The sequence below is a fragment of the Leptonotus elevatus genome, chromosome 3 (assembly GCF_054856555.1).
Source record: "Leptonotus elevatus isolate MCC_2025b chromosome 3, RoL_Lele_1.0, whole genome shotgun sequence".
Taxonomy (NCBI): Eukaryota; Metazoa; Chordata; class Actinopteri; order Syngnathiformes; family Syngnathidae; genus Leptonotus; species Leptonotus elevatus.
Window position 1 is genome coordinate 21,725,677 of NC_141241.1, and position 19,489 is coordinate 21,745,165.

Sequence of the window (19,489 nt, forward strand, 5' to 3'; positions counted from 1 at the left end):
TAATGCACGCGACCTCGTGTGCACAGAAGATGCATCATGGTGACATACAAGACAGTCGCCAGTGTGGGCTTTCTTTACTGTGTCTCTCCAAAATGTTACCCTCACAGTTTTTTGTTGCATTTTTAAAACATGACTGTTTTCCATCCATCCATGGTTTGTTTTGGCAAACTCAAAATGAGTTACTGGTTGTCTTTGAAGCAGAGATATCAATACAATTCTGCATGATGATGCTTAACAATGTTTCAATGTATTTACCATATTAGACTTATAGTAAGACTCGAAAAGATATTTGTACTCAAGTTAATTTTGCAAACAATTATCGGCTTACTTATCAGTTATTGACATCGGCACTTTCTAAATTATTGGTTTATCAGTATCTGTTGAAAATAGCATCAAGTGCATCCCTACTTGGCAGTCAAGTATTCCCACACAGTGGACACTAAACATTTCTGTTGTTACGATGTCATGCGTAACATTTATGCATATATTGTATTTTTGAACATGTTTAACAAGCAAAGCAGTGGAGGAAATGAAAGGGCCAACAGTTGAAGGGCATGTTTTTCCATTTTAGAACAGTTTAAAGTAATTAACCCTTGTTTTCACCTTTACTTGAAAAGTCCCAGAGTATTTATTGGTTCATCACCTTCTTATTTTCTGTAGGGTGAGAACAAGGATCTGCTATTTATTCTCACATCGAAGTACAACGCCTGCATCCTTGAATACAAACAGAATGGCGAAAGTATTGACATCATCACTCGTGCCCATGGGAACGTCCAGGTAGGTGATCAATGATAATAATAAAAAAAGGTCTTGATTTAATCACATGGATAACATGTACTCTGACTAGGGGTGTGAATTGCCTAGTACCTGGCGATTCAATCCGTATCACGATTTATAGGTCACAATTCGATTCGATACCAATTCATCCCGATACAAATCTGTAAATTGATTAATGCGATAAAAAAAAATTTTGAAACTCAAATTTAGAAAATACTAATCAGTAGGGCTGATAGACAAACAGTATATTCAATATAAAGTATACATTTTGCCAAAGGTAGAGATTTTGACTACCATCTTACAGCGGTAGCGCATGTTGATAACGTCACCGCATAGCGCATGTTGAAGACGTCATCGTATCTGGCACACGGCTCGCAGTTTAAGGCAGCCAGCTTGACTCGTCCTTATACAACTGTCGGCTTGCAACATCAACATGACGGCACCTCGAAATTATATTTAATTGTCAATTAAGGACGCAAATGAAAACACCAAATACCAGCCAAGAGTTAACTTTTATTCCAATGACCTGAGCTTTTTTTTGTGATATGACATCTGTTGTGACATTACCGTGGTTCAATGTTGCAGTTGTACAATTTGATTCATAATTTTCCTCCATATGTTGGTGCAATTCCAACTGTGGGTCTTGAGAGATACTGAGCTGCATAGCTAATAGTGTCATCTTGTAAAATGTAAAATTCTTTTTTAATTCTTCTTGAGATACTTCAAATGTGGTTTTATACTGCTCACAGAAACTCCTGCAAATAGACTTTTTTGTTTCCAGGATCGCATTGGGCGGCCCTCAGAGACTGGCATCATTGGAATTGTTGATCCAGAATGCCGTATGATTGGCCTGCGGCTGTATGATGGGTTGTTTAAGGTGATCCCTTTGGATCGAGACAATCGTGAGCTCAAGGCCTTTAACATTAGACTGGAGGAGCTGCAAGTTATTGATGTTCACTTCCTGTATGGCTGCCAGGCCCCAACTGTGTGCCTCATCTATCAGGTATGCTTTGCAGAGGGCTGTTGGTATTGACCATTTGCACCGACGTCATGTGATCACGTGACTGCCCTATGACGGACGGCGGAAGGAAGTGACTGTTGAATGGAAGTAGACGTGACCCTTAGCGACTTAGCGACTGCTATTTTACAAATTAAAAGTTATTATTGCTCATAGAGCTATGGAATCTACTACTTCAACCGAAGTTTGCCTGTCAGTCGGAATTGCACATTTAGTCGGGACTCAGAGCGCGATATTTACTTAAGTTGGAGATCGCTAGTTTGAAAACAGCCCCTTCCCTTTTTTTGCCTGCTGTTTTTACCAAGTTAATCAAATCGCCAACTTTGCTGGAATTCACAGCGCACGACCTATATCATTATGTAGTCAATGCCGTCTCTTCTCCTCTCACCGGGGCTGATTTTTAAGCTTGTCGCTGGCTGAAAATTGTGACGTCAATACAGTACGGAATATGCCGTTTTGATTTAAAATCTCCTAAACAGAATTAAAATCTGTCAATGTTATGTGTATATTTTTTTTGCACCCTTTGTAATATTTTTTATTTAACTTTTACTGAACGATTATGGATCTAATAAGAAAATAATAATGACAGTGTTATTTGACCAAATTATGTTTTTTCTATAGCAGTTGCTTAAGTCTTAACCTAAGTTAAAGCGTATAATTGGAATCACGGTTAAGTAGTGTGAAGGTGTGTCTTAACATCTGTCTTCTGTTGGCCTGTGATGTACTGTAGGACCCCCAGGGGCGCCACGTCAAGACCTATGAGGTCTCTCTGAGGGAAAAAGAGTTCAATAAGGGCCCCTGGAAACAGGAGAATGTTGAGGCTGAAGCGTCTATGGTCATACCAGGTTCTTGAAGCATTTTTATTATCACACTGACCAGTACAATCAGTAAAAGGTATTTTCATGCTGCACGTGTTTTTCACTGGGTAGGGCGTAGGGATGACGGCAACAGAATACAAGCATACCCTTATTTGGTGCTGGATGCTAGGTGACCGAACAGGAAGTAGCCAGGTGCTTTTTCCTGCTGGTTTGGACATAAAGTAACGCTGATATTATATACAATAGGGATGTTATTATATATACCATTTGTAACATTAGGCATTAAATATCACATTGGAATGAACATACATCTTTTAAACAATACCTAGGTCGTGGGAAACGTCTGTACAATGTGAGAAATTTCCGTGAGTTGTACCTATTATTAATATCTATATATAATTTTTAGCAAAAAAATATGTATTATTCTCAAGTAATGACGGTATATATTTTTCAATTAGCAGCACAAAGCCTGACTTTGTAATAAAGAGAAGGGGGACAAATGATGCCAAAGTGCGTGTGGTTATGCTCTATTTTATTTTAATTAGAAATTTCTATATTTGTTAAAAATGCTATAATCCCACCTTTCAACCAATTTTGTACTGCCAGAGAATAGAAGCTGTCCCTCCATTGTTGTCCATTTTTACCACATCATGGTAATTGTATGTCGTTGCTGAGTTAACTGTAAAATTCCGCTAAAATCACTTGCTATTTTCACTTTGAAATCATTCCGCCACCATCTTTCGTATCGGGTGAACCGAGATGCTGTAACAGCATGCGGCCGCTGAATAAAAATAAAATGTGCGTACCTGCTGAGGCTGTTGTGCGACGGCCGCACGTACACAATGAATGGGTTGGTTGATGATGCTATGTGCAGTATGAAAAGGCCTATAATAGATACATTCAAATAAGATTCAGTTTTTTTTATCCTGACTGAGTGATTGGAAATTTGATTGTGTTTCTCTGTTATCACCAATCAATCAATCAATCAATGGACTCTCACTTAGTTATCATATTTGAGGATTTTACAAACCAGTCTTTTCAAAAAAATGACTCCAAGAGTGTGTGTGGTTGGCTACTTACACTGTGTAACTTTGCTGTGCTTGCATTTTAGTGCCAGAGCCTTTTGGTGGTGCTATAATCATAGGACAGGAGTCAATTTCATACCACAATGGTGACAAATATTTGGCCATTGCACCGCCCACTATCAAGGTAATTATATAAACAGTTAAATGAACTGATATGATTGTGTTTTATGTAAAAGGTGTTTACTGTGTATCTTGGAAATAAAATTAATATGGCATGATCACTGATAGATGGTATAGCTGTTTGGAGGAAATCAACAAGATGGTCAACCCTTCTGCCACTATAAATATTTTAACTTCATATGTTTTACTACATTTGTAAAACTAACAAACATTGGAGGTTGATGCCTAACGAACCAATGTAAAATTTGTCACACAAGGTTGTAATGGATTGCTAAATGTTTTTCTATCTTGGTGAGTATTTATTTAAGATCCATATGAAAATTACAACATTTTTGTCATCTTATTAATCCATTTAACTATCTTATTAATCCATTTAACTATAAAAAGCTTATTCTTTTTTTGGGGGGTCGGACTTGGTTGGACACCTTTAGAGGCATCATAAAATCTACAGTAACACTTAACAAAAAGTAAATACACCTATGGATAAAATTGTTAATATAAGAAAAACCCACAGTGGTCACAAAAATAATTTGATTCTAATAAAATGTCATGAAAGTCAGGGACACTAGCAACGGCAGTGGAAGAATTATTATTATTTTTTTAATTTAAGCATGCAGAGTAGATGCTATTAGTTGATGCATAGCATTTCACTGATAAGCAAATGTTTTGTGCTAATTTATATTATATTACCATAACTTGTTTTAAAAATCTTGTGTCTGTGTCTTCATCATACCAGAGGCAGGCAAAAGTTTTACGCAAACCCGACTTCATGTGCCTAGAACAACACATTCTTTTTTTCCTCTTATGTTTAATATTGGCCATAAAATTTCACTTCAGTTCCTGGGGCTAAATTTGATTACATATAGAAAATATGTGGTAGAGGGCCACTAGAACAGTTGCTGTGCAGATCTTCTGGCGGAAGATGCACTATGTATACAGTATTTTGGATGTATTCATTCATTTGTCAGCCAGAAGGTTTGATTTGATTCCTCGTTTCCCACTGGATTAAATTCTTTCTCTTACCAATACATTGTGGTCCACATGATTTAAGCTCTTACACAAGTTCGACCTTTCTATTACAGTATTTTACTAGATTGACCTTGTCTGTAGCTTTATTGACATAACCTCTTTGTGTTTGACTGCAGCAAAGCACTATTGTCTGTCACAACCGAGTGGACCCTAATGGATCACGCTACCTGTTGGGAGACATGGAAGGGCGCCTTTTCATGTTGCTGCTGGAGAAAGAGGAGCTAATGGATGGAACAGTTGCCCTCAAAGACTTGCATGTGGAGTTGTTAGGAGAGGTGCTCTATTTTATTATGTTACAGTGAGCGCCTGTTTATTTAAAGTTGCTAAAACACACTTTTTAAAGTATCCTTTAGCAGCTGTTGTAATGCTTACTGCCAAGAAATGGGAGACTATTAAATAACTTCACTTTGAGCAAGCAAAAATAAGAAGACTCTCGCTCACATAGTTTTCCAAATATGTGGCTAAGCTTTTTTACTTCAACCTGTTTATTTGTCAATCCCAGTTATAGTTAACTTTTAAACTGACACATAAAAACAAAAGAGAATGAAACTTTATATACTGGTATTTAAATTAGGGGTGTCAGGCGATTACAATTTTTAAACTTAATTAATCTCCTGACTTTAAGTCACTATTAATCGCAAATTTTATATCTCTTCTAAATATACAATATTTTTTTCTCAGTTCTCTTGTTAAAATAAAAAGTGGGAAAAAATGTTAAACTAATAGAAATATGGCTGCATCGTTTAAACATGAATGCAGTAATTCCATAATTAATAAAAATTTTAGTTAAAATTAAAAACAATTACTGTGCTGTAAAAAACGAGTGTGATATTTATTTGTGTTGAGGTAATTTTTCTGCCACTAGATCGCACAATTGCATTTGTAAGACATTGGTGAAAGCTCAGTGCATTTTTCCTTTCATATTAAAAGCTATCTTAATCTTTAACAGGAAGTAACTTGTGAAATTCTGCCCAATTTTAAAATTGTAAAATACAACTTGACCCCAGTCTCCACAAATACATGCATTATTAAATGTATTACTGCTCAATTTTGACGTGGACGTGTGTGCTGTGTTGCGACTTGAATTCCCCCAGTACAGGCTTTCCAAGTAAAGGGGCAGTTATTAATCGCACTTTAAAAAAATTGTGGCATTAAAGGGAACTTTAAATTAACTCAAAATTAACACACAACGGTAATTTTGACACCCTAATTTAAATACCTGAATGTTCAACCAAAACCACCTTAATTCCATCTTTTAATACAAAATATCATGCATCCCGAATTTCTACTACCGCTTCCTCTTGCTGTTTTTCTATTAAGCTGAATGTCTTGTAGTAGACCTAATATCTGGCATGCTATACAAATGCAATGTAAAAAAATTGCAATATAGTGGAGGGCGCAAAAGGTAAACCATGATATAGTGCTGGTTTACAGTATCTCTGTTAGCCAACCTGCCTCTTTGGAATTTCTCCCATCCCTTTTAAGTTACATGGCAACTATTTATCAGGCTTGTTGGTTTTTCTCCAGCTTCTCTTTCCTCTCAGGGGCTACTATAGTGTTTTTAGTGTTTTATAGCCTTGACAGGACCTAATGGATCTTTCCACACTTATATAGAGGATGTGACAAATCATTTTCTCTTTGCTGCTTGCCTGGTGTCACTTATCAATTTTAAAGTGATTTAGGCAATGGCTGTACGTCAATACCAACGCTTCAAGCCAAATCTCAGGTGAAAGGCAGACAGATCTAGCTTGCAACACCTTTCTCTCATGATCTGCCAAAGAGTAGTAAATGCTGTTTTGCAAGTCCTCTGAGTGGTGCTGGAGCTGGAAGCCATCAAGGGGAGTACTACTGTTGAGCTAGAGACAGATTGCTTTTTAAATTGTTGGCTTTATTGTTGGGACCAGTCTGCTCAGCCAACAGGCAGCACTGCAGCATCATATCTGCCTTGCAGTGTAAGAAAAATAGCTCTCTTGATTCAGAGTCTATAGCCATTTCTGCACTTAAACTACTCAATTTCAAGCACTTTCCTCGTCAAATGTGTATGCTTTACGACTTCACTTTAAACCATTAAGTTGATGTTAATTATTTTATTGATCCCCAAATGTGATTAACTGACAGTAAATACATCTGCTAGATTTGTACTGACTGTTCTGAAATTTACAGCTTAATTGTATTGGTATTTCCTATACACATAGACATTGAGATATTGTGTTTCTGTGCACTTACAGACATCCATTGCTGAATGTTTGACCTACTTGGATAACGGTGTGGTCTTTGTGGGATCCAGACTGGGTGACTCCCAGCTGGTAAAGGTATGTAACCGGTTACCTCTTTTCCAAGTAACACTTATCAGTTATATATTAACCCAAAAATAATGAACAAATAATACTGTCAATCCTATAAAATGTCAAATGTGTCCAAGTCCTCTCATAATTCATTTCATTATGTTTGTGCTTGCAAATTTTTATCAACAGCTCAATGTGGACAGCAATGACCAGGGCTCATATGTGGCTGTAATGGAGACGTTCACTAATCTGGGGCCTATCGTGGATATGTGTGTGGTGGACCTGGAGAGGCAAGGCCAAGGCCAGGTGAATACTCTTCTTTTATTGAAAAACTATAAATCGTCACATTTCTAAGATAATAGCTTCAAGTGTAACTCAACAGGAAACCAGTCTCTTGCTCCACCCCTCACAAATATCTGAAAACGGTGCTCAAGTAGGGTGTTGCCTGGAGGACCGTTTGGCTTGTGAATGGGGAGAGGGTTGGGCGTGGTCTGGTTGTGATTAAGAAAAAAAATGTCATGGGCTGTTACACCTACAGTGTACAGTGTGAACCAAGGTCCCGTTGTGTTTCGTAAGCATGCAATTAGTACTGCATTCTGTAGTATGTGCTAATTGTAACAATATCGTAAGACTGCTCAATTTCAGACTCATGTGTCATTGCACATTTGGAATGCCACCACAGTACAAAATCTGTCCACAAACACAGAAATTCACATAGTTGTAGTTCACACAACTCTGGTAATAGAATGCAATCCTTGTTTTGGGGCATCCTCCTGGATGTGTATTCAAGGGGACAGCTCTTCAAAGTCTCTAGTTACTCTCTGCAGTGTATGATGTCGAATTTTTCCACAAGGTACTAGTGCTTGATTCATCTTCTGAGAACAAACAAGATCCCAAAGCACCTTAGCAGCTGACTTTTTGAGTGCTGATGTATGTTACGCTACATGAAAATACATATAAAAAATACATAAAAATCGAAAAAAAAAATCATTTTAATATGACAAGGCCCGCATCGTTGTTACTTATTGTCACTTGTTAACATACATATCTGTTTACATCAGTTTACACTATCATGCTGCTCTCATCCCAGTCTTTATAGATATGATTTAAATTTCTATATTGTAACATTAAAATGGATCGGTGGCACCTTGTTCTGATTCTAGCCTTTTCTGTCCAAACATGCAGACCATTATGTATTTCATGATGTGATATGTTCAAGAAACAATTGTGAGAGGCCCTGCTATATAGTGGAACCTCAATTTAATGGAATTATAGGCCATGTGTAGGTCAAGCTGATAGCCGCTAAATTTAAACACATTTTTTGTGGCATAAAAACATCCAATCAATACAGTACAAAATTATTGTTTTATACTTTTTTTGTGGCCTAAAAATGCTCACTATAGTACAAAATACTTGCAAATCAATATAACAAAGCCTGAAAATGTTTGCAATGTTATCAATTTGATCTAAATTTAAGTTACAGTTGCTTGGTGTAGGGTGATAATAGTTTGCAGCTGGTCATTTTCATGTTGGTGCGCTTCATTTTTTTCCACCTGTTACGATTGGATGCCATAGAAGAAGTCTTGACAAAAAAAACAACTGTATGTTGTACCAAAATCATGAGTACAGTACAGCATATCAAAAGATGTGTCACACGACCAAATAAACAACAGACTAGTCATAGTTCATTGATATGAATAGGTGAATGACATGACATGGCCCTTACGCTAAGTTAATGTCCATGCTTTTCATTTGCATTGAAGCAATGCTGTTTTTAACAGACAAAACTGCTCTGGGACAGGCTAGTACCTGTCATCACACTGCGCTGGAATGAGCCAGATGCAAGGAAATGCAAAGGGCTAATGTCCTAGGTTTATATGGCAGAGGTCACCAACAATTATCCTCAAGGGTCACTATCCTGCTTCTTTTGGATGTTTCCCTCCTCCAACACACTTAATTCAAATGATACCAGGCTTCTGCAAAGCTTACTGACGAGCTGATCATGTGAATAAACTATCCACTATTATCAGTGGGTTTCGATGGCTGAACTACTGCCTGATCATTGGCAAATTTGCCTCGTGACCCAAGTGACACTGACAGCACCGAGACTGAGAAAGGGTGTTGAAAAGAAGTTCTGGGGGTGTTTTCTCTTCTGAGACGGCTTTGGTGTGTTTAGTTATTGTTTGCTATTGAGTATTTTGATTGTCAGCTGAGCTACTGTAATAATAAATTCAATCGATATATAATTTGTGGCTGCACATTCCATTTAATTGCCACTGCACTTCATTTATATGCTGAAAGCGCCCTGCCGTAAATGCACGCAGCTGTGATATTAAAAAAACAATACATTTGTGTTTGAAGGTACAAAAAAAAAACCATCACTACATGATAAAGAAAATGCCTACAGCTGTGTGATGGGTTGTAGGATGAAATTGCTTATTTCCACTTGGGGTGAAATTGATGGGTTTTGGTTATATCTTACTAGGATGTTCAACTTCTGATGCTCCAATGCAAATGGAAAGAGAAAGGGAGTTTATTTGTTTTTTTAATTACATCAGAGTCTTGGATCAGTTGTAATTTGTGTAGAAAGAGAAATTCTGCTACAGTGGCATAAGAGAGGCAAGTACACAGCTTATAAAAAAAACTTGTATTCCTGTTTGTCTGTTTTCCTACTGCTTGTAGCATCTCATTGCTCTTCATATCTAAGATCATGTTTATTGTATGTTTTCATTTCCTGCCTTCAGCTAGTTACATGTTCAGGAGCATTCAAGGAAGGCTCTCTTCGGATCATCCGCAACGGCATTGGAATTCATGAGCATGCCAGCATTGACCTGCCAGGAATCAAAGGTTTGTGTGTTTTATCACCTCCACCTCAAGCCTTGAGTTTATTGAGGACGTAATCTTGCAATTATTTGACAGGAGAGAGCCACTTGAACCTGCACAGCTGTTTGGTTCTCCTTGCCAAAGCACCAGCTGGTGTCTATCTAAAAGATCTGTATCTGAGTGTTACAGAGTGCTCTGTTGACATTGATCTTGGCTTCGTATCATCAAAATACCTAGAAAAATTGCCATTTGAAAACATTTCAATTGTAAATGTGAAAGCTTTAACATTGCTGCTTTGTTAATTTCCTGATGAGTGCTAGAAAGGAATTGGGCGACTAATAAGGTATTGACATTAAGCCTCTAATTTAAAATCCTTTAACAGCTTGGACTGATAGACATATTTACCCGCTTGTGGGACTACCTCAGTGTTCTTATGGTAGGGCTTGGCAGTATCAGTTGAATCCCTTCACTTAATGATAACGAAAAATATTGCGATATACACGTGTGTACAAATTATGTTAAAGTATTTCTGAATGGGTTATATATTCCATTAATGACAATACATTGGTAATAAAAAAACGGATATAATGTAACTTTGAGAGCAAAACTCAAAATTAAAACTTGGCACTCAATGGTGCGAAAACAAACAATATAGCTGCTATAAATATTTGCTAATCAGTATATTTCTATACTGTGGAATTTAAGGACTACTCCTGGCTAACGAGTAATTCCCTGGGCTGGACTGGCCATCGGACAGATTCCCGCTTGATCGGCATCTTTTGAGGCCAATGCGGTGCTATTATTATTATTTATTTATTTTTTCGCACCAAGAGACCGGCCCACAATTTAGAGGGAGCGTCTCATTAATTAATTTACAATACAGACAGTAAACTGAATCAATCAACATATTTTACCCTACATGACCTAATAAGCATGCTTTTCTTTGGTTATTGTGGTTGATGTCATGTATGACTATGAGCTAGTGTTAAATGTATCGGCCATTTTTAAATAGTTGACTATAAATCTAGCATTTTAGTCCAAGAAAACAATTTTATTCATCTAGTTTTAGTCAACAAAAACTGTCAACGTTTTCGTCTAGTTTAGTCAGGACAATCATCTTACCCCTGTAGGCCTACATTTTCGTCCCGTCTTCATTAGTTGACGAAAATGCATACTGATTTTGATTTAGTCCCACTTATTGTTTATTAATGTGGGTTTTAGTCTAGTCTAGTCTAGTTTTAATCCGGTGAAAAATGTGTGTTGACCAAATTATTTTTGTTTAGTTTTCGTTGACCAAATTAACACTACTATGATTATTATAAAGATTTTAAAAAAAAAAAGAGCATAATCTTAAGATACTGAATAAGATGGAAGAGCAAGCATTTGTGGGATATTGTTATTTTATAGTGTTTCAATGGTTTAGGATGCATCATTCCCCTCCGCAAGTTCCAAATGACGAGTTTTAAATTTACCACTTTATACATTGTAACTAGCTGTCATGGGGAGGTTTTGGAGATCTCCCGTACAGCTGGTCCATTCCTGGTTGAAATTGTTGCACATCTGTGGCCGCCCCCCCCCCCCCCCCCAAAAAAAAACTGTCTCGCTTATTCAGTTGTTTCACTGCTTTCTGTTTAATGAGTATATTCTGTTTTATTGTATTTATATTGAACTCAAGGTACCGTAGCTTAACTGTTAGCATGGCTACTCCATCTACAGTATTCCTACAGTATTATTTCTTCTTGCTTGACGTGTTCCATGCAGATACTTCTTGTCCACCTTAAGTGACATCAAGACTTCTTTACCGCCATTGAAGCGAGGATTATTGATTTAGAGGAGCCATGGAAGGTCAGTGTTCAGGTGCAATACTTCGCACGCACCTAATATTCTCCCAGTAATTCCCGAGCAGAGGGGAAGCAGTCAGAGTGGGTGACTGTTTCGACTTGGAAGCACCGTTTTTTTTTTTTTTTTTTTTGACCAGCTCGGTGATGGTAGCTGCATCATTTTAATGCATGCTTGAAGCCATTTTCAGACTGAGGTAGCGATTATATAATGACATAATCAACAAGCAAGCAAAAAGTTATCATGATTGGTTGGTAGAATCTAACTCATCCCCGCCTCAAGGCGACGTCTGTCATTGTGTCATTACCAGGAATCAAGACCTATGTACAGTATGCTACTAGGAATTGACTCAACATTGAGCCACCGTGCTTGAACCAATAATCATGTAATACTTTCCAGTTATTTCTTTTAAGCTTGGAGGATGCTATTTATTATCATTTATTTGAGCCCGTCTTTCAGATCTCCCTTTTGCACAATGTTTGCTTTTGCTGCCTTTTTGACAGTGGGCCAATATCTTGTATGCCTGCTATTAACCGGCTATGTCGGAAGTGTTCAAATGGTTACTGGAGGTTGTCCGGAGATGGATGACAGGAAAGCTGCACCACCTCCTCTATTGGATGATGGCTATTCCCATTTGATGTATGGGGTCTTTCACAGCTCTATAATATAATCAGTTTTCCCTGTCAAAAGCACTTGGCCTTCTGTTGTGCTGTTGCTGTTGTATTTTCTAGTACAGCACATTACGTATTATAATTGCTTACATGCCAAGTGTCAATTTGCCTGTCATGTGTTAATGATTGCAGATTTATGTTAGTCGCAGGAAATTACTGTAGGTTCTTTGTCAGGTCATTGCTGTAACTTAAATGAGCCACATAAGGTCTCATTGCACTTGTAAGGTTTCAGATGTTTATTGATCCTTCTTGCCCTAAAAGTCTTCACTGCTGCCTCCTGCCTCAAGATGAGACAGTTATCCACTTAACGAATCAATGGAACTCTGAGAGGGATTTGCAATGTTTGTCTTAAAATGTGAACCTTGGATAAATCAGAAAATTCTTGGTACACTTGTTGTATTTCTGTCATTAGTAAATTGATTGTGCTAGTCATTGTCTTTTTAATTGCCTTCAAGGTTTGTGGCCGCTCCGATCAGAGGCAGGAAGAGAGACAGATGACATGCTGGTGCTGTCTTTTGTGGGTCAAACGCGGTGAGCCATTGCAATGGAGCGTGTCAGTTACATATGGTGTCAATTGAATTCCTTTTCTGACCATAATTGTGTGTGTTCTCTTAGCGTACTGATGCTGAGTGGCGAGGAGGTTGAGGAGACAGAACTTCCAGGCTTTGTAGACAATCAGCAGACGTTTTACTGTGGCAACGTAGCACACCAGCAGCTTATTCAGGTTGGTATCCACACACGCTCACACATTTGGTGCGTGTAACAGACACATTGCTCTAACAGGTTGATCATGAGCAATAAGAGTAGGTAGATAATTGCAATGGATGTTTAGCAACACGCCAATTGCGTTGTAAATGTTGTAGTGTTAGAAATGGGCCATTATTTAAAGGGTGGCAGGTAGTCACTGTGCTGTTCGGTGACCTGGTATGTACCACATTAAACATGGACCATAGAATGCAAAGCAGAGAGTTGTCATAGATGATCTGAAAGAAAAGGATAGACTTGCACATTCAATGTAAAGCCGATAAGACCAATCAAAACACCGCTAAAAACACGCAAGAATGGAGCTGAAACATGCTGTCTGGAGAAAGCGCACTTCAAACCTGGGATAACTGGAGCAGTTTCCTCATCAAAGGTGTGCTGAAGTACTTAATGAGAAGTACAGAAGTCTTGTTGAAAGTTACAAAAATGGTTCGATTGCTGTATTTGTCTCAAAAGGATATGAAACAATTTTAGTAAAAATATAGTACTAATATTTAAAATATATATATATATATATTATTAATGTCTTTAATTAACAGAGAGGTACTAACAATTTTGTCATTCACCTGAAATCTATGCAGCCAGTGCTAGTCTGGTGTTATCTTGTTATCTTAAAAAAAAAGTAAGGGTAAAATCAATCTTACATAAATACAGTGCATCTAATTAAATTTTAATAACCTAGGACTTTTTTTTTTTGTAGCTATGTAAACTATAATCATCAAAGCTGAATGAAATATCCTGGAAAAAATTTTTTTTCCAAAAGTGTGGCTACCGAATACCGATACTTTGAAGTGCTACTCAGTTTTGTTGGCAGACCAGATACGATTGAGCAGATGATAGAATGCTTACAGCCCTTAGAGACAAAGTCTTGACTTTGATATCAGTACAAAGACTTTGAGACTTGCTGTTTCTTGCAGAAAATTACTTGTGAGCATTTAAAAAAAGTTGGTCTACTAAGGGATAGGAAAAAGTATCACATTTTATCTTTGCTGTTTTAAGCAAAAATTATGAGATTATGGAAGAAGCAATTAGGGAAAAAATATTTCCAGGCAGGAGCAATCGTAGCATACAACCAAACGTAAACAATGACGTTTTCTTTTGAAGTGTCTTCATGTTCTCTCACCCTAAACCCCTTGTGTCACTTGCCAGAGGTGCTGTGTAGAATAATATTTAAAAGAGAAAACCTTGTGTACTTTCAGATCACGTCCGGCTCTGTTCGCTTGGTGCTTCAGGACAGCAAAGCATTAGTGAGCGAATGGAAGGAGCCACAGGGCAGGAACATCAGTGTGGCTGCTTGCAACCACACTCAGGTGGTGCTTGCTGTAGGCCGTGCCCTTTACTATCTCCAGATCCTTGCCGGAGAGCTCAAACAGATTAGGTAGGACAATTTGACATACTGATACATAATTAGAAATTAAATTGTATGCCTACCAATGTCACTTAGTATATATCTGTAAGTGTGATGGTAGCTTCACAAGAGATGGGGCAAAATTTGGAATCGTGTCAATAACATGTTGAGTGACGTTATACGTTACAGCAGCTTTTACATAACAATGGTTTTCTTGACACTGCGTAGCCGCTTTATAGTTAACACATCCAACTAATGATAATGTATTGAATTAAATATCTTAAATTTTGTGATATTGTTTATTAGGGTTGTCAAAATTAGTGAGTTCATTTTGAGTTGATTTAAAGTTCCTTTAGCACTTTTTTTTCCCCCCGCACGATTAATGACTGCCCCTTACTGGTAAAACCTAGGCTGTACTGGGGGAATTCCAGTCGCAATGCAGCAGACACGTTCGCGTCAAAATTTAGCAGAAATAAATTTAATAATAATGCATACATTTGTGGGTTCAAGTTGTATTTTATAATTTTCAAAATGTGCAGACTTTCGCAAGTTACTTCATGTTAAAGATTAAATAGCTCTTAATATGAAAAGAAAAATGTATTGAGCAGTCACCGTCTTACAAATGTAATTATGCCGTCTAGTGGCAGAAAAATGACCAACATAAATCAATATCACACTCTGTTTTTTTAGAGTACATCTTTTTCATTTTAACCCAATTTTATGAAATTAGTGTATCAATGACTTAAAGATGCAGCCATATTTCTATTAGTTTTAACATTTTTCCACTTTTATGTTAACAAGAGTGTGAAAACATATTTTAGTGTACATTTAGAACAGATATAAAATGTGCTATTAATTGTGAGTTAACTATTGAAGTCATGGGATTAATTACGGTTAAAAAAGTTAATCGCCTGACACCCCTACTGTATATGCAATACCCAAGGTAATTTCATATTAACATTGTATTTATGAAACTAATAAGGATTGGGGTTTTTTTATGGGTGCTCAGGTGCGCTTCTTGAGTGTTCTTTGACAGTTGTATTTGCCAGTCTGCAATGAGTCACTTTGAATACCACAAGTTTGCTATGCTCTGTCCACATCGACACCATTCACCGTACAGGGGTCAACCTTTGTGTCTTCTTCAGCAACACAGATATGGAACATGAGGTGGCTTGCCTTGACATCACCCCACTTGGGGAAGGTGGTGGTGAATCACCGCTCTGCGCTGTGGGACTGTGGACTGACATCTCAGCTCGTGTGCTGAAACTGCCCTGCTTTACTGCCCTTCACAAGGAAATGCTGGGTGGAGGTGAGGGGAAAAGGGGAGGATGGTTGTTTCTTGCTTCTCGGAGAGTCCTGTATACTTTTAGGGTGCCATGTGAAGTTTATTTGCATCGCCCAGTCAAAGTAGTATAATGCCTTAATAGACTTTACAAATCCACTAAAGGGAAAATTCCTTACAGCTCACGCACTCTCAAAGGCAAGACAAAAACGTCCCTAAAACCTTCACATAAGTAAAATCACAGAGGCGAGGGAAATTGCTTTGTGACAAACAGCACACTGAATATAGGCCAAGAGCAGTTTGGCACCTCATTTGGCATTTTATGTGATGGACCTTCTTTGGACATAAAAATTCAAGTACAAGTCAAAGAATAATACCCTGCAATCCACATTTATGAACCACTGGAGGGTGCAGTGATTTTCTCCATAGATGCCCAAGGGTTATACCAGCAATTCTACATTTAGTGCATCATTTAAGGATTTGAGGGATGGATAATTAACATTGTCACGTTTTAACCGAGATGACTCATTTGGTTAAACTTGTGGAAAAAGTCAGCACACTGTGGAGACTGAATCCCCTTATTGTGAACAAGATTCTTCTTCCCAATTAATGTTCCAACCATGATAAATATCTCGTAAATACAAAGCAACACAATATTTTTCAATGAGAGTGTGTTAATAGCTGTGCAATTAAAATCATTGCTCAAAACAGATCAAAGATTGTTCTGTTTTCTAATTATTTGTGGGCTTCCCAGAAGCAGTCTAATGTTATTTCCCCTGAGTTTTCATGTTAATTTTGTTAGTTAAACATTTTGTTTCTTTAAGCGTATGTTTGCCTCCTGGCTGATAACTGTTATAGATTTTCGAGTCTCAATTTTGCCACCCTTTCACCGTGGAGTTGATCTATGAACCCATTTCTTCTTATACATGAAAAATGTCATTTTGTTGTGATCATCCTTAGAGATCATCCCTCGCTCCATCCTAATGACCACTTTTGAAGGCAGCTACTACCTGCTGTGTGCCCTCGGAGACGGCGCGCTCTTCTACTTTGGCCTGGATCTGCAGACGGGTATGTCCTTTTCAGTCAATAGGCAGCAGACCAAAACCTATTTGAAAGTCAATTTAGCATGAAGTGATGCAGCCAGTAGCCACATTCTTGTAATCAAGAAATAATCTTGATTTTTTGGGGGGGGAGTATCACGATATTGGACAATCTTCCATTCCTTTTTAGTGCAGGCATTAGACAATCTCACACTCTTTTGTTGTGGAGACGTCGGTCTCTCCATCTATCATCAACAATATTGTATAAAGTCCTATTGATACTTTCCGCATCGCACATCCATGGTCGGCATTGAACTGCAAATGCGCATTCCTATTATACAGTGTTTTTGGGTCAGCATGTGTTCCATACATGTGCATTGGTCTGTGCTCATCTGAATAAATAATCCTAATTCTGGCATCGTGGAAGTGAAAACAAATAGCTATGGTTGTTGAATAGTTCACAGCATGAGTTTTGAGCCATTGTGCTATCTTTATCACAGAGTCACCAAGTGGCTTATGAATGAGCATGCCACCACAGACGTGAATCCTGAAATGCAGCATGAATGGAGCCACATGCTTGTCCGAGGTCCATGCGCATTGATCCAAAGCGATCTGCATATGCATTATGCGGAAACAATGGAAGCGGGAAAAAGAGGGCAACTTTTAAACACAATATCTAATACAGTCCTTGTGTTGTAAGGAGCATTAAAACATATGCTCTGGCTCAAAAACGATCAGATGAGATTCTTACTCGCAGTCTCAAGCCATGTGAACTGTACTGTACTGTAGCTTGCATGTTTGTACAATGACTGGAAACATCTCTTCACACAAAACTAGTGACAACATTTACTGCTAGTGTTTAAATGTTTTCCTTGAACTAAACTAAACTTTTCAAACTAACGGTAACTTGGGGACTTGACTGTATTTGTTTGGCTGTAGGCGCCCTGAGTGAGCGCAAGAAGGTCACCCTGGGCACGCAGCCCACGGTGCTGAGGACCTTCCGATCTCTGTCCACCTCCAATGTCTTCGCCTGTTCTGACCGGCCCACTGTCATTTATTCTTCCAACCACAAGCTGGTCTTTTCTAATGTCAACCTCAAGGAGGTCAACTATATGTGCCCACTCAACTCTGAAGGCTATCCTGACAGGTCAGCATTTCATAGAACTGCAAATACTTTATTAGTCTGAAAATGTCCTTTGGATTTTTACAAAAAAATCTTCAACCAAATCTGCCCCTTGTTACAGTTTGGCTCTGGCTAACAACAGCACTCTGACCATTGGTACCATTGACGAGATTCAGAAACTTCACATCCGCACTGTTCCTCTCTACGAATCGCCCAGGTCAGTCTTTGTCTCAGATTTAATTAAAAAAGTTTTTTTTTGTCCGTTTGGTTCATTTTACCATCAACTTTTTTTTGTCCTGTTATTTTTCTCCATCGTTGCACATTTGCTACAGTACCTTTCCTTCACTCTTTTGTTGATTTTGTTGATAGAAATGACTCATTGAATTGTTATTCTATGTTGACAATCATTAAATTCAAGAGCCAAGGGTTATCGCTGCTGTTGTGACTGCCTGATTTTTGTTACTATTTTGCAATTCCCACACTGCCTCCCACCTTGTTTACCGGCTTCCTCCCATTGCTGTGTGTGTGTGTTTGTGCGCTCTCAGCTCTTTCTTCTTTTCTTCACACCCCAGGCGGATCTGTTACCAGGAGGTTTCACAGTGTTTCGGGGTTCTATCCAGCCGGGTGGAGATTCAGGATGTGAGCGGTACCACCTCTGCTGTACGACCCAGCGCAAGCACCCAGGTACTGCGACTTTCGTTGTGCTGGGATAATAAGCACCCAGGGGCCTACTGCACAGCCATACTGCCTATGAGCAGTATTTACTGTATAAAATGAGACAGAGAACTTGTTAGGGTTAACTGAACACAATAGCTGGAACTATGTTATCAAACAATCTCAAAATATATATATATATATATATTAAAATATTTGCCATTTAGAGTTAAGTTAGTTATGAATAAGGCCCATAAATCAGTCAGTCAGTTGGAATGAGAAATGTAACACTTGTAGTTCTGACTAATTATTACTTATTCATACATTAGATGTTGTTGCTGTTATGAATCGTAACTAGGATTTCAAAGGATGGGAAAGTTATTATGTAGCAGAGCTGTTCCAAGCTTTTGATCTCTTCCCTTCTTTATGTGCCAGTTTCGAAAATCAAAAGCCCAGTTAAGGGCAAAATAAACACATTTTACCTTCATGTAAAATTATCTAAATTTAAATAGCATTGTATTGTTAATTAAATATTTTCAGGCCCTTGAGCTGGCAGCTGAGCTGTGGCTTTGACGTATGCAATTATGCCCATCCAATTATTTTCAGGCGTGTTGTCTCGTTCTCCAATCTTTTCCACCACTGTGCTTTAGTGCTTGCTGTAACACTTCTCGACTTAAAAATTGACAGAATTAATAATACTGTATATGAAATAATTCAAAAACTAAATTCAATTATATTATGCCTGTTTCAGTGGCACATCAACAACGTAGCTAATTGAGAATTTAAATGAAAGACCACTTCAATGTCTTTTAATA

At 38.0% G+C, this 19,489-nt stretch overlaps 1 protein-coding gene across 1 annotated transcript in view; it reads left to right on the forward strand.

Moving 5' to 3' along the window:
- ddb1 (damage-specific DNA binding protein 1) overlaps positions 1–19,489 on the forward strand; it is a 37,315-nt gene that overhangs the window by 1,331 nt on the left and 16,495 nt on the right. The window contains exons 3-18 of the mRNA XM_086070569.1: positions 661–777; positions 1,559–1,780; positions 2,526–2,640; positions 3,725–3,822; positions 4,964–5,122; positions 7,076–7,159; positions 7,322–7,438; positions 9,877–9,979; positions 12,921–12,996; positions 13,081–13,189; positions 14,427–14,605; positions 15,721–15,884; positions 16,818–16,925; positions 17,837–18,044; positions 18,142–18,237; positions 18,593–18,704. Of these exons, the coding sequence (XP_085926695.1) occupies positions 661–777; positions 1,559–1,780; positions 2,526–2,640; positions 3,725–3,822; positions 4,964–5,122; positions 7,076–7,159; positions 7,322–7,438; positions 9,877–9,979; positions 12,921–12,996; positions 13,081–13,189; positions 14,427–14,605; positions 15,721–15,884; positions 16,818–16,925; positions 17,837–18,044; positions 18,142–18,237; positions 18,593–18,704 (2,067 nt within the window). The remainder of the gene's footprint in view (positions 1–660; positions 778–1,558; positions 1,781–2,525; positions 2,641–3,724; positions 3,823–4,963; positions 5,123–7,075; positions 7,160–7,321; positions 7,439–9,876; positions 9,980–12,920; positions 12,997–13,080; positions 13,190–14,426; positions 14,606–15,720; positions 15,885–16,817; positions 16,926–17,836; positions 18,045–18,141; positions 18,238–18,592; positions 18,705–19,489) is intronic.